This window comes from Mucor velutinosus (assembly GCF_035048745.1).
Source record: "Mucor velutinosus strain NIH1002 chromosome Unknown tig00001564, whole genome shotgun sequence".
NCBI lineage: Eukaryota > Fungi > Mucoromycota > Mucoromycetes > Mucorales > Mucoraceae > Mucor > Mucor velutinosus.
In genome coordinates this window covers 401,839-416,812 of record NW_027041906.1, presented here as the reverse complement: position 1 = coordinate 416,812, position 14,974 = coordinate 401,839, and the positions used below count along the sequence as shown (strand labels likewise).

Sequence of the window (14,974 nt, the reverse complement as noted above, 5' to 3'; positions counted from 1 at the left end):
CTAGTCTTCAGCCATGTGCCGTTTCTGTAACCTGGATTCGCCATGTATTTAACAAAAGTTTATCTGTATAGCTACAAACAAAGACCAAGTGGCTTCCATGCTAATCCTTCTGCAAAGGAACTGGGAACGCACTTCAACAACGTGTTTATTTTTATAAAGGAGCAAAATCTGCACTACTTTTTAGATTCTAGTAGTGTGTTGATTTTCCAATGGTCAAATCAAGTAGAGGCATGTTCAGTTTCGGTAGTCTTTGGATTTTATGCGATTGAGGTATATACCGTCAATCTGGATAGCACTTGTGGTCATGGTTTGATTCTTGGGATCTAGAAACATTCCTAGATTGTTTCTCCAAGAGGCGTTGAACGACCCATAGACATCCTGACCGCGAAGATTTCGACACGAAGATCTGCCTCCATGAAGCTGTCCAATGACGCGATGACTGGCATCAAATAGAGGAGATCCCGAGCTTCCGGGTTCAGTTGTGCCACGAGTCCAGCGCTCCACCTTCCAATGGTCCTTGAGAGGACATTCAGACCAACACGCAGGAATCAAATGACCATCATAAATTGACAACTTCTTGTAATCACCACTGGGATGGTGTATTCCCACAAATGGTGGTGCAGGTGTTTCGACAGTACTCCAGCCAGCTAGATAGACGTTGTATTTGCTAGGAATTGGTTCCTGAACCTCTAATAATGCGAAATCTGATATGGGCGAACCAGCTATATACGTGTGGGTTGAGTACTCAGAGGGATGGACATCACTTCAAAACAAAACTTTACCTAACCATTTCAAACCATGAAGTGTATCCGAATAGGGTGTAAGTCTGTTCTTGCTATATCCATTGCATGTGCGTCTTTGATGATTGAACATGACTATATCGGTTGCAAGATTGGATGATTTGGTACAGTGATAAGCCTATGTGAGCTCTGATTGATAGATGTTTTTAGGATGAGACAGCTTTACGTCCATACTTACTGTGAGTAATAGCTGCCTTCCATCATGCAGCGCATTATTCAATAATACACCAGTGCAATACATTTGGTTCTCATCTGTTAACAACACTGCTACTGATCTAGCTTCATTTGACCAATCTATGCCAGCTACATCACAAGACAAATCAATGTTGCATTTGCCAGAATGCTGATGTCGATTTCTCTTTGAGAATATGCGTTGATATTTGCTGATGTCGTTGCTGTGCGATTCTTGCTGCTGTTGCTGTTGTAAGCTTGATTCTAGAAACGGAACATGTTTATACCCATACACTACTTTACTGATGTGAATTTTCGGCAAATGCTCTACATGAAGCGGAGAGACGTATTCAATCACAAGGTGGTCTCCTTGCAATGGTGAGGTCTTGAATGCGTGCGCATGCTTGCTAGATGATGTAGCTGCTGTGAATGCGCCCAAGACGACCTTGATTGTTGGGTGTTTGAGAAGTCTTGTTATAAATAATCAAATGCAGGAACAAACCTGTTGGCTGTTATAGACATACAGTTCAGCGCCCTCTGGTATCCACCATGTATCAAATATCAAGCTCAATGATAATGCACCAGCACTAGACACTTTGATTTTGCTTCGACGGTGACTCTCGTCAGCGAATTCAAGAGAGATTTCTTCAGCAGGAAATGAGATGGAAACTGGTATGGACTTTGCAAATCGAAATGGTTTACTATCATCAAAAGAATCGACATCTGCAGATGAAGGTGGGGGTATATTATAAGTCTTTATTGAATTGGTGCTGTTGTTTGTATTGATCAGAGGGGGGTATTTGCCAGTAGAGCCCGAATATCCATATATCGGCTGGATGTAACGCAGTAATAGTAGAGCGATAAGTGCATGACTCAAATTCACCATCGTACAATAACTTTGCATTTCCGTAAACGTTTGTCACTTGGCGATAAAAGCGTGTAAGCTGAGGGAGAGATTACAAATCAAAGAGATAACTGTAAAAAAAAAAATCAATCCGGCGTAATACCAAGGCATACCAGCTTGTGCAACAAGCAATGAGCCACATATCCTTCGTCCATAGTGTATGCCTAGAGCAAATCAACGCTTGCTCAAGTCTTGGTATTGGTCTTGGCTTGAAATTTGAAATCTTATATAAGATTCGCGTTGTTCCTTTCTCTTGTGCAAAACGTTATTCTATCAAGTATAAGAAATATATATATATCGTAGCATTCAAAATGGTCAAAATTGCAGTATTCGGTGGTTCCAAGGGCTGTTCTCGTGCAATGGTTTGTCAAGGCCTCGAGAAAGGAGAGCATCAATTCAAGTTGCTGATCAGAAATCCAGATAATGCAGATTACACAGAAGACCAAAAATCCAAGCTGACCATCGTCAAAGGGGATGCACTCGATGCTGAGGCTGTCAAGCAAACTCTACAAGGTACTGGTGTGATTGTCTATTCAATTGGAAGTGCATTTGATTTCAAAAAGATGGACATGGTGAACCCAGGACTATGCCATGATACAATGAGTGTTCTGCTCAAAGTGCTGCAAGACCTGCCCGAAGACGAGCGGCCCAAGCGACTTGTGGTTGTATCTACCACAGGCCTAGACAAGATGAAAGAAGTGCCTTACTTGCTTCAACCGCTTTACCATCTCGTTTTGCATGCTCCTCATCAAGATAAGAAAGAAATGGAGAAATTGGTCGTTGACGAGAATAAATCTGTGCCAGATTGGATCATTGTGCGTCCTTCGCTGCTAACTGACGGTGCTCTCAAGGGTAAATACAGGGCTGATGTGGGTATCAGTGGTTATACTATTTCTCGGGAAGACGTGGGACACTTTCTCCTCAATCAATGCATTGTGCCTACCATATGGATTCAAAAGAAAGTGGTTGTTACATATTAAACCCAATCAATAAAGTTTATGAAATTCTTGGTAAATGCAAAGCTTGAGATGATTGATACACAGTAATATGAGAGATCACTAACTGGTCAATCTCGCTACGCTCGATGACGGCGTCGCCCTGCGAGCTCTCGCCGAAGACATTTCAAATCAGAGATAATAAAAATTTGGCATATCAAGTAGATTTTAAACAACCAATTAATAGTAAAAAAAAAAAAAAGTGTTATCCATTCGCTGATGTTGCTCTTGAGATGGCAGCATAAAGCTGGTCATAAGTAAATACAGGACTTGCGTAAGATCTACAGCGACTTTTTTGAGACATTGTCATTACAAAAGACACCTTTATTATAGGGAAAAATTCCCAAGAAAAGGAAATTATTTGGGCTAAGCAATTGTAGTTGCAACTCTATGATCCCCACATGACCAGTATCGCAGCCATCATTGTTATCATCATTGTCATTATCAGAAAGGAATTTAGGTCAGCCTGCAACAGTGCCACCCGCTAAAATCAGTTGAAACTCAGCTTATTTTTTCTGTTCAAGATTGGAGAGATTTTGTCATTTTTCGACTTCTTTAATTTGTTTTTTTTGATATTCGACTATATAAACTGTGATGATCACCCTACGCTTCCTAATACATTCTTGAAGTACTTTTCAAGGCGCTTCCAATGGTGCTAACTGTAATAAGTGTTTTGACTGAAATTACTGAACAATTTGGCAAAATATAAAATAAGGTTTTTAGCGAAAATAGCCAGATTTTGTATATGAAAGCCTCATAAAAGTAGTTTCAGAGATTGCTTTGGATCGAAAGAAACATTTTGATTCAATATATGCCATAGCAAAAGTCTTCGTTTTCAAGGTCAAAAATGCGATCGTTTGATTTTTGTCAAAAACCATGAGGTACCCCTCATGCTTTTTTGTCGATTTTTGGCCATGTTTTTTTTTGGTCCCAAAAATTTGAGCAAAGGGGTCAGGATGTTACTACTACTCAAGCACAATTGTTTGTTCATTATTCCGAAGGCTCAGAAAGGTCTATATGTCAAGATATGAAGGATTGAAAGCTGTCAAATTTGGTTATGTATTGCTCTATAGGGCTTATTTACACGGCATAAATCACATCTTTGGTAGCTGAAACCTTCTGGAAGAGTAGTTCTACCGCCTGTGCAATTTCTAATTTGAATAGAAGGCATATTGATTTCGGTAAAGCTAATTCATGCACATTTTGATGCGTTATGTTGCTGGTAAGCTTATTAACAATGGAAATGAAAACCCGAATTTGCTGCTTGAATACTATGGTTTTGCATTTTTGCCTTGTTATGGTAGAACCCTCTCATAGATCAATGTTACCAAATGTTGAGTTAGATGCAATCTCGTATATATAATGATGAGCTGGACGGGCCTTGCGATGTGGAATGCTTGTGTCTTCCAAAAGGGGACACACTTACACGCTATTTTTCGCTCAGTAGGTTTTATTGCATAATCTCAATCTAAACACTGAAAATGATCCACACACATCAGCTCATCTGGATTGATGCTGCCAATGTTTATAATATGAAAGCTTCTGCAAGTCCCAATCTATTTGCGTAAATGCAACAAGGTTTTTTTTCTATCGTAATTTGTCTATCTTTGAATGCAAACATTTGCATAGATTTAACCAGAGGTTGCCCACTGTTTCGATGTATTATAAAATGTAAACAACATGACCACAGCACCAAATCCTATCAGGACCATATCAATCACACGCTTTGATCCTCTCGTAGTAGGTAACGCCAAATGGAACAATGGAGGGAAAATCAAACTCAAGGGGCCTATCAACAAACTGTTTAATTACATTATCAGCAATTTCATCAAGTCAGCACTTACAGCAACAGACAGATCCAATCAAACTGATAAACTTGTCCAAATCATTGGCGCCAGCCCAAGCAATTAGAGTACCCGAAATAACAATGGAAGCACGCAGTGTGTTCTTTTGCCATTTGATATACAAATTGTGTTTACCTGTGCGATCGCCAAACAATGCCTGTTCAATAATACGGATAGTGGGAAACAGCGTCAATGCGTTGGACAAGAGCACAGCCACGGCGTAGCCTAATTGTACTGAATTAGGGAGAATTCCAGCCGGTAAATTCAACAATGCGACCGTCTTGACGTTTTCACCAAAGGCAAGATAGCCTAGCGTACCCACTGAACACAGTGTGGAGGCAACGAGCACCATTACAAATGTGAGGACTGCAGGAAATTTCTCGGGTTTTTCCATAGAATCACGGATTGGGATGATGAGGCCTAATGAGACAGTTAGATTCTTGGTATACTTTCTCACATGCGTTGACATAATACGAACCAATGCCTTCGAATGAATAGACAGCTGTGCCAATGAATACGGAATAATTGGCTGAATTGAACAGCCAATGGATGCCAGGACCTGATTTAGGTGATGTGATGCCATGCTCGAAAATTTCGATAAAATCAAATACCAGCAAGCAAATCAAACCTCCAACGATCAAAACGTCAGATAAAAGCGCGGTGGGTGATAATTTAGCTATGTTTCGAATCAACACCAAGGGCATCAACAGGATGGCCAGCATCACAAACACAGCAGCAGCATTCAGGTGGATTGTATCGCCACTAAGAGCTCGCACTGCTTCAGTGACATTTTGCACAATGAAGATGGTGCCACCGCACATGAATCCCATCTATACAATGCAACATCTTTAACAACGGTTCCAAATGACATCTGCCTCTTGCACTTACCTGTGAGATAGCAATCGAGAACAACACAATGGATCTCATCCAAGAGCCGTACAGCTGGCCACCCATATCACCATAACTACCCGTCAGATGTTGTTTGCAATCCAACAACAGCAGGAAGCAATAAAGCGAGATACCGCCCATCAGCCACATGGTGAAGATTGAAAACACAAGACCGCCATTGGAGAAGGCCTTGGGCAAGAACAGAATACCGCTGCCTATGAAAGCCTTGAACAGCAGGAATACAGTTTTTGTAATGTTAGCCTTGTGTTCAGATTTCTTTTGGTGTTTAGTAGAATGACGTCGCTTTCTCTTGTTGGGTAGCAACGCCGTTTGTTCCGAAAACTGTTGCTCTTCATCGTGGACCACCAGTTGAGAGTCATCTTCTTCTGAATCAGACAAATCTTCACCAGCAAACTGATTAATGACTGATGTGATTGCCAAGTATTCCAAGAAATGACGGGTCACGGGCTGTGGTGGATGTTGTGATGTACCTGCCGTATCGATTTGGTATAAACCTGTGGTATAATCTTGACGTGATTCTGCTGAGCACATAGAATCAGGGCGGAAGAGCTCTTGAAATGCAGGATTGTTGCTGATATCTTGATCGTTGGGTTGAACTGCTAGTTTATGCTGTTGGTGGATGTGGAATCGACGAAATCCACCTGGTTTATCAAGGTTCTCAAATTCTTCGGAGGAATCATGTTCGCTGCCACCTCCATGGACACTTGTATTTGTACTGCCCGCCTCATCGTCGTGGATAAGTCTACCAGCTTTCTGTTTCAAATCACTGAATGATTTAGAACGAGGTAAGGAATGCGCTGCCATTACAATGCTATTAGCATGCGTGTAGATATCGTGTGTAATTGCAGCTCCTGGTAAGTGGTAGGGCACAGGCACCTCGGCATCAATGGGTGGAGAGGTATTGTTATTGGAATCCTCAGCAGTAGCAGTAGCAACAGTGGTGCTATCAGCATGAGAGCTACTGTTGTGATTAGACGAATCGTCGCTGCTTATAGTACTGGAATCATGTACCAAATGCTGCTGCACTAGATTGACAATGGTCTTGTCTGTTATGTCTATATTAATATTATTATTATGGGTCATTCAAATAAAAAAAGTGAAGCAGGTTGTTTAGACAATAACAGCACTGTTTTTATACCCACCAAATTCTTAATACACTCTATGCCTTAAATGGATGCATCTCTATGCTGAAACGTCCGCAATGATACGTCATAAAAGTAATAAGAAAAACTATCGAAGTTGTTCGCCCTAGATATACCTTGCATGCACCATCATACCGCCATGTCAATGTGTATGGACTCTTCAATAACGTCTTGAACAAAGAAGGAGGTTTGACCCAGCTCCCTGCTTTCGATCATTACATCATTAGTCAAATCGAAAGGAATATTGTGTATTCTGATTGATTGTGATACCGAAATTGAACCTTTATTATTACTAAATTGCTCTTGTACAACTTTCTGCCATTAAGCTTTCTGTGTTTATGATGGGTTTTAACCTAAGCAATATATATATATGTTGTTCCCCGAGTTGAGGTACTCGAGTTTGGAGAATCCATCAATACATGCAAAAGCATCTCTGGAGATGATAAAGATCTAATCTTCTTTTTCTTATGCTTATTTCTTTGTCAGTGACATCTTTGCTTGCATTTCGATCAAAATTTTGCGTTTCATGTTTGATCTGTGGTATCATTTGCTTTGATTTCTCTGTCAGATGTATCACATTTGCGATTAGATCAAAAGAAACTGGTTGCTATGGCAAAATGACAATTCAGGGGTAAATCTAGATTCAATTCCAGCTGTTTACATGGCAACCGATCCAGGGGTAAGCCTTTTTTGCATAGAAACAAGACGTTAGACATAAATGCAACATTTAACAAAGAGTTGGCAGTGTTTTTTATGCAATCTAAAGGTGTTTATGACCCCAAATTGGCCTTGACATTTGAATAGATCTCCGGGTCCATTGTGACTACCTTGGATTTGACCCCAGGGCGATGTCCACCACATCTTTCAAATGAGAAGCAAGCCATCGTCTCTTATTTACAAAATCATTTAATTCAATATGCCCTTGCCCTTTGGCTTGAAAGCCCCTTCGAAAGGAACACTTATCTTTAGTGGCGTTGCTGGAGCAATCAGTGGCATCGTCTATACAAGTAACAAAAACGCCGAAGATGCTAGACGTCGACTTGCACAAAGAGTGTCATTCCTTGCTGACAGACCTTGCGGTGTTCATGTAAGTTTTTTGAAACTGACTCAAGTGCTGAGCAGATCGATTGATTCTCTGCTACAGGAAATGCCTAGAAAAGTGCTTGTATATATATCTGCACCACCTGGTGATGGTCTTGAGAAGAGCAGAAATTGGTTCCGTGAATATGTCAAGGTAAGCATTTCGCATGTCGAATTTTTTTTACAGGATGCTGATGTAGATTGAAATCCATTAGCCAATTCTTGTTGCAGGCGCTATAGACTATGAAATCAAAGAAGCTAGATCAGCAGGACAGATTGAGAATTCCGTTATTGAAGAAGTTGTAAAGCTTAGACGTGAGACAGAAGAGGCATCGAAATCAACTGAGGAAAATCAAGAAAAAACAGACAATGTAGAAATGATTGGACATAGTAACAACCCTTTCACGTCTCCTCAAATGAACGACATGTTGAAGAACAAGGCTGCCAATAAATCTGAATATGATGGCATCTTGGCCATTGGTAGAAATGCATATCGTGAGGTGCTCAGTGGATTATCGAAAGGATGTGATGCCAGCCTTACTGTTGTCCTAGAGGAGGAGAAGGCTCCTGAGAAGGTTACAGAGGAAGCCGCTAATCAACCCAAAGACGACAACGAGGCACAGAACCAACAGCCTGAACAGATCGAAGCCGCTCCAGCGACACTGGAAGAGCAACCCACCGAGACAGAAGGAAATGCTGGCATGGAATTACAACCAAAGGAAGAAGAGAGCTACTTTTCATTGCCATCAAAATTCTCTCCAGTGATGTATGTGCCTCATGTTAACATTATTGGTTGGTCTAATATCCCTTACCGACTCTGGATGTGGTATTTCGATAACAAACGCATCGATGAAGTTGGAAAATATGTGGTAGCAGCAGTTTTAAACAACACTCGACCTATTGAAGAAAGAGATGTCGATTTAGGTCAGCAGGAGAAGAAGTATTGGATTGGCGATGAGGAAGTCGAAGAATTGAAAAAGAACGATGGCCCTATTGTGATTGATGAAAGAATCATGGATAAGCTTAGTACTTATACCAGTGAAGATCTACCTTGAACTTAATAAAATGTACCATTACTACTACCATGATTTAGCCGGAGTTGAGTTTTCCATGGCTGCTCAACAACTATCCCTTACAAAATGTCTCTCGATATTTTTTTTCCTTCTTCTTCTCGTTTTCATTACTTTTTTTTTTTCAATCCCAAGTATGGCTCGTGGTGCTCAAAAGGAACAATCCAGGTAAGAAAAGAATATACTCAAGTGGTTTGTATTTGGGGGAGCATTTATTGACAAGATCATATAAAGACAAAAGGCCCAAAAGGAAGCTGCCAAGCGTGCAGGTAAGGGTTCTCAACTTGGCGCTCGTGCCGCTGGTCTTCAAGTATGTAGAATGCAAAAAGGGATGTATAGTGTATGTGATTAATTGGTTGTGCACTCGTAGATCAAGTGCCCCAAATGCTTCATTGCTCTTGCCAATTACAACCTTTTGAAGCAACATATGGAGGTAAAAATCGAGATTATGACAGACTTCAATATGCATTACATCTAAACTATATGACAGGCCAAGCATCCCAAGGAACCTATTCCTTCTGAGAGCGACTTTGCTGCCAAATAATCTGTTTGGCCATTAGCAACGAACTTCTCAACTGTACATCCTCTCAACGCACATTACTATCAGCAATATCACTTAGAGATGTCACTGTCTGTTTTGTCGAATTGGATGTGGTTGAAAAGCTCTCATACCACCATCACTATACTAAACATTGTCTAATTTTCCATGAAGGTTTTCTCTTTTACCTTTCTCTCATCATCTAATACACCGTGCCTATCATAATATAATAAATTTATTGTCCGTAGACACTTTCAAAGCCTCAAACAGGAAAGAAATTAAGTTTACAACTATTTCGATAGACTGGCGTTATAAATAAAAGACTTTAAAAGAAAATGGTATCATCAGCGATCGTACTATTAATTCGCTACTTACTTTCCATTAGTTTCAAGAGCATCATGATTAGAGGGGCATTGAGTTTGCCAGCCGGCCCCATCAGCCAAAATTAATTCAAACCCAGAATTATAGTCTGTTCCAGATTGGACAAATTTTGATGGTTTTCGACTCGATTGATCTATTTTAACAGATTCGACTAAAAAATATGATGATCACCCCATACCTCCTTAAGCTTCTTTGGAGTACTTTTCAAGGCGCATCCAATGGTACCAAGTAAGGTAGGTGTTTTGAATAAACTTATTGAATAATTTACGAAAATATGAAAAGAGGTTTCTGGCCAAAAAGTCGAAATTTTACATATCAGAGTCCCACAAAGATGGTTTCAGAGTGTTGAGTCTGTAGCGGTTGTGGACATTCAGTAACTCAGCAAGAGTCGGATCATGATTTACATGGTTTCTCACTGTCTACGTTAGGACATTAGGTTCGACACAGAAGTGAATCATATAATCTATTATGATGGTCTCTGATAGCGAAGGATAATGATGGCTACAGATCGTATCATTATGGCTGGTCGAACGAATCGGATCCTTCAATTGACTGATATTAGATAAACATGATACGATGTATTAACTCAGTTGAAACAACAAGATAGATTGATGATTCATCAGTAATGATCTCTTATAAATAGGATGTGTTTGAATCTTTAGTTTTCGTATCTGGTTACTTTTTATAGTCTTCCTTTTTTGAAATCTATCTTAATTTGTTAATACTGTATCTTTGGATACAACACAGAGGCTACGTTGGATCGATAGAAATATTTTGATTCAAGATATACCATAGTAAAAGTCTTCATTATCAAGGTCAAAAACGCGATCGTTTGATTTTCGATGAAAACCATGAGGGGTACCTCATGCTTTTTGGTCGAATTTTGGCCATGTTTTTTGGGTCCTCAAAAAGTTGAGCAACGGTGTCAGGAAGTTACTACTACTCGAGTACAATTGTCTGGTGCTATTCTGACCATCTAAAATGGCCTTGAACGCGAGAAAACAAGGCTCAAATACACTCATATTTTGCTGTATCAGGGACACTAAAGAAGAAAAAGGGGGAAATACCAGTATGTTGCTTGCCCGTATATGAAGTAGCTACGTGTATATGGATGTAGAGCATCACATAAAAATCAGATCCACAGATAATATGAAGGGTTTTCATGTGTAAGTGGAGGGTCAAAATGGAAGTAACAGTATTTTGACAAGATACTACGCAAGGGCAATTGGTAGCACGAGCTACCACTACGCAAGTTGGTTCTCACCGAAGCATAAACATTCATATTATATAATTATAGCACAAAAAGACAACGAATACATATTTACTGTAGGCCTATTTCCTTCTTGTAAGCCCTACAGAGATCATTTGAAATCAGACACTCTCGATTCTGCGCCTTCATTTTAGGCCTGCAATTTGGTGCAATCACGAGCTGAGATGAAGGCTCTACTACCCCTCTCAACATCGTACGACAACAACAGCCAGTAAATCACAAAAATTTGAATGGTTACGGGCGTTGAATCCCTTTTTTCCAATTTTTTTCCACTACATATTGACTGATCGAAATATGCTTTGTTGCGTAGCTAATGAAACATGTACCTTTTGCAACGTCAAAACGGCTGTTGGCGCCAGAATAGTAACAGAGGTAATTTGACTCATTTGTTAATACACCATAGATCAACGCAAATGACACATTTACATGATAGACAGATGATTTGGTTGCCTTCAAGGATCGTTCTCCATCAGCACAGGTTCATTTGCTGATCATACCCAAAAATCACATTAGAACAGTGAAAAATTTAGATGGAGGCGATGTTGTGTTGTGTAAGATCACTATGATTTAAAATCGAAACATGCATTCATAGTTTGAAACAGTAGAGAAAATGATCGTCTTGGGTAAAGAGCTCCTCAGACAACAGGGATTTAATCCAGATGATACCACGCAAGTGAGGCAAGTAGGTGATATCAGGCAATCTATGAATAGGCTAACATGGTGACGATAGGCTTGGGTTCCATGTGCCTCCTTTCAATTCGGTCAACCATTTGCACATGCATGTGATAGGGTTGCCATTCAAAAACAAGTACAGAAGTTTTAAATATAGGCAAGGCTATCCTTGGTACGCAGATGCGAAGAAAGTGCTTTATCGCCTCAGCGAAGGAATGTCTCCCATATAAGAATTCTGTATATGATATCATTGCTTCACCATATGCCGCCCTGTTTTTGTTTAAACGCACACAGATCGGAGTCCCATGTTTTCTGCTATTTATGCCATGTTATGGAATTGAATGCTGTAGGATTTTTTTGTCAAGGCACACAGCACTATAAAAACCTAAATCCAAATTTGATTAATTTAGACTCTTTTTTTTTTTTCTTATTTATCTGCAACAATAGATTGATTCTTTTTGTTGTTCTTCTTTTACTTACTCCTACCATTTTGTGAAATGTCTGTTTTTCATCAACTCAAAAACATATTTCGCAACTCTAGCAAATTCTCGCTTGGCAGCAGCGAAGCCAAAGTGCATAGAAAAGAAGCAGTTGAGCGTATAGTCAAAGAAGAGAGCATTGCAAAATCAAAGCTGCCTGAATATGAAGGACTGCAAGGTCAATATGATCTGATCAAGAAACTAGGAGAGTATGTAGCATTTCACTATTGCTCCATGTAATTTGCATTATTAAACATTATGATAGGGGCGCTTTTTCTAATGTGTATGAAGCAGTTGACAAAAAGACGGGCCAGCATGTTGCAATAAAAATAGTTAGAAAGTTTGAATTGAGTCAAATTCAGGTAATTATAATCAGAAAATCACGGGTTCTACCTGCCCCTTTGCTTCTCCTCTTTGTTAGTTTTGTATAACATTAAAATCTTTTTTTAAATGCATAGAAAGCAAGTGTCCTGAAAGAGGTGCAAATCATGCGCACACTGAACCATCCTTCCATAATCAAAATGCTAGAATTTATAGAGACCAAAGATGTAAGTATCACCCAAGTGACACTGAGGTGGTATGCTAATTCTGGGTATAGTATTTTTTCCTAGTGTTGGAGCTAATGAATGGCGGTGAGATATTCCATCAAATTGTTCAATTGACTTATTTCAGCGAGGATCTCGCTCGGCATTGTATCAAGCAAGTGGCAGAAGGTATCCGCTATCTCCACGAGGAAAGGGGCGTTGTCCACAGAGATATCAAACCTGAAAACATTCTGTTTGAATCGATCCCATTTATGGAAAGAAAAACCAGCCCTTTACCTACACAGCCCGAGGATGATGATGAGCCCAAGGAGGATGAGGGTGAGTTTGTTCCCGGGTTAGGCGGCGGTGGTATCGGTCGAGTGAAGATTGCAGATTTTGGACTATCCAAGGTGGTATGGGATAAACAGACAATGACTCCATGTGGCACTGTGGGCTATACTGCACCGGAAATTGTGAATGATATGAGGTCTGTATCATACTTTCATTTAAAGAAAAAGCATACGATTAACAGGTATTACAGATATTCCAAATCGGTTGACATGTGGGCTCTTGGTTGCGTACTGTACACAATGCTCTGCGGGTTCCCTCCGTTCTATGACGAAAGTATCGCCACTCTAACCCAAAAAGTTGCCAAGGGACAATATACCTTTTTGAGCCCCTGGTGGGATCATATTTCAGTGGGTGCTAAGCATTTGATACATCATTTGTTGGAAATTAACCCAAAGAAGCGGTATACCATTGACCAGTTTTTGGCGCATCCTTGGATGCATCGACAGGTAACAATGCAAGTGCAATCTATATACCCAAGTGTAGTACCGACACATACATACATTCTCAATAGGATACGCCAATCGCCACACCTCCAACAGCGTCCAAACCAACAACAGCAACACAAACACAAACAACGGATGATACAGCACCCAAAGAAGAAGAAAAGCAAGAGACGCAAACAACACCACCACCTCAACAGCACTCTCCCGATTTACTGGCACCACCATCCACGACAACATCTGTTGCTACCGAGAATATCTCTATTAAACCATCATCGCCAAAGGATATACCTCGGTCCTCCAAGCGAAAGGACATATTCTTGTCTGGCATTGCGTCTATGAAGGAAGTGTTTGATGTGTCGTATGCAGTGCATAGAATGGGCGAGGAAAGAGCACAACGAAAAGAGCACAAGAAAATGATGCAGCAGCAGCCAGGGCACCTTAGGATGCAAGCGTTTAATGCACCTCTCGTTGTTTCAGAGGAGGATGACAATGACGACGAGGATATTATGGCAAAGAGAGAACAAGATGATGAAGATGAAGATAGCTCATTGGACAACAACAGCAGCAGCTCCTCCTCCTCCCCAGAGAACGCTGATCAGCATCCACGCCGAGTAGATGGACTATGCAGCACACAGGATTCGCAGCTGGCCATTCTAAATGGCAGTGCTGGTAAAACCAAGAGTCAGAACAACGCCCTGATCAAGAAATTAGCCAACAACAAGTGGGTGGATTCTCCTCCCACGGTGAATCAGAGAGTAAAGCAATCATTCAATTTGGACATGAATAATGCCACACTGTTGGGTAGACGAAAAAATGTACCAATTTTGCATCAAAGATAGTTATTACACAAATAAATTCGTACCATTCCACTACGTGTTCTCACCTGATCCAACTAAACCATAACTTTAATGTGTTCCTTTTACTAGAAAAAACAGATCATCCTATATGTATATGATGAAACATTTGATCAGGCATACGAAATTTATGCTAAACGAAAAAAAAAATCCCTCTTTTGTTTGTGTATGTACAACGCTTCTTGTGTACACTTTTACATATTCTTTTAAAAAAAAGAATGACACAAAGAGAGATATAAATATATTTTTATACAAATAGAAGCAAAAAAAAAAAAAAAATACAAGGCAGTAGGTGTATCTTTAATAAATTGATTCCACTTAATGTATCATTCGTATCGGCTGGCAGATCAGTGGAAAGGTCTTGCAGAATCAATTGCATTGATGCTTCCTTTGATAGCCAACATGTCCTCTTGATGTAGAGCCAAGGGCACTGTTGGTGGCCCTGGACAATGAAACTCGTGGTGGTAGGTAATGCACACAACCCTTTGATTGATAAAAAGGCTTTTGTATGAATAAAGGATCGGTAGGAATAGGTAGAGAAAATAGT

General features: G+C 40.2%; 7 protein-coding genes across 7 annotated transcripts; 5 read left to right on the top strand and 2 right to left on the bottom strand.

The window, feature by feature from the left end:
• Positions 1–234: 234 nt before the first annotated feature.
• Positions 235–1,857, bottom strand: GCV3 (glycine cleavage system H-protein subunit; the record flags this gene model as incomplete). Its single annotated transcript, XM_064829628.1, has 4 exons — positions 235–722; positions 783–918; positions 979–1,416; positions 1,474–1,857. 4 exons carry the CDS (start codon positions 1,855–1,857, stop codon positions 235–237), a joined length of 1,446 nt encoding a protein of 481 aa, XP_064682130.1.
• Positions 1,858–2,186: 329 nt separating this feature from the next.
• On the top strand, positions 2,187–2,855 carry RIM13 (cysteine protease; the record flags this gene model as incomplete). Its single annotated transcript, XM_064829627.1, has 1 exon — positions 2,187–2,855. One exon carries the CDS (start codon positions 2,187–2,189, stop codon positions 2,853–2,855), a length of 669 nt encoding a protein of 222 aa, XP_064682129.1.
• A 1,646-nt stretch (positions 2,856–4,501) lies between these two features.
• On the bottom strand, positions 4,502–6,706 carry ATC70_010408 (uncharacterized protein; the record flags this gene model as incomplete). The annotated part of the gene is made up of 4 exons (XM_064829626.1): positions 4,502–4,659; positions 4,715–5,134; positions 5,193–5,544; positions 5,603–6,706. The coding sequence occupies 4 exons, from the start codon at positions 6,704–6,706 to the stop codon at positions 4,502–4,504; spliced, it is 2,034 nt and encodes a 677-aa protein (XP_064682128.1).
• A 975-nt stretch (positions 6,707–7,681) lies between these two features.
• ATC70_010407 (uncharacterized protein) lies at positions 7,682–8,900 on the top strand (the record flags this gene model as incomplete). Its single annotated transcript, XM_064829625.1, has 3 exons — positions 7,682–7,852; positions 7,910–7,999; positions 8,061–8,900. The coding sequence occupies 3 exons, from the start codon at positions 7,682–7,684 to the stop codon at positions 8,898–8,900; spliced, it is 1,101 nt and encodes a 366-aa protein (XP_064682127.1).
• Positions 8,901–9,051: 151 nt separating this feature from the next.
• ATC70_010406 (uncharacterized protein) lies at positions 9,052–9,459 on the top strand (the record flags this gene model as incomplete). The annotated part of the gene is made up of 4 exons (XM_064829624.1): positions 9,052–9,083; positions 9,150–9,225; positions 9,286–9,348; positions 9,406–9,459. 4 exons carry the CDS (start codon positions 9,052–9,054, stop codon positions 9,457–9,459), a joined length of 225 nt encoding a protein of 74 aa, XP_064682126.1.
• A 1,939-nt stretch (positions 9,460–11,398) lies between these two features.
• PTC6 (Protein phosphatase 2C 6) lies at positions 11,399–12,006 on the top strand (the record flags this gene model as incomplete). The annotated part of the gene is made up of 4 exons (XM_064829623.1): positions 11,399–11,476; positions 11,538–11,655; positions 11,707–11,782; positions 11,835–12,006. 4 exons carry the CDS (start codon positions 11,399–11,401, stop codon positions 12,004–12,006), a joined length of 444 nt encoding a protein of 147 aa, XP_064682125.1.
• Positions 12,007–12,273: 267 nt separating this feature from the next.
• Positions 12,274–14,412, top strand: ATC70_010404 (uncharacterized protein; the record flags this gene model as incomplete). The annotated part of the gene is made up of 6 exons (XM_064829622.1): positions 12,274–12,464; positions 12,521–12,617; positions 12,714–12,803; positions 12,854–13,266; positions 13,321–13,576; positions 13,642–14,412. The coding sequence occupies 6 exons, from the start codon at positions 12,274–12,276 to the stop codon at positions 14,410–14,412; spliced, it is 1,818 nt and encodes a 605-aa protein (XP_064682124.1).
• Positions 14,413–14,974: the final 562 nt, after the last annotated feature.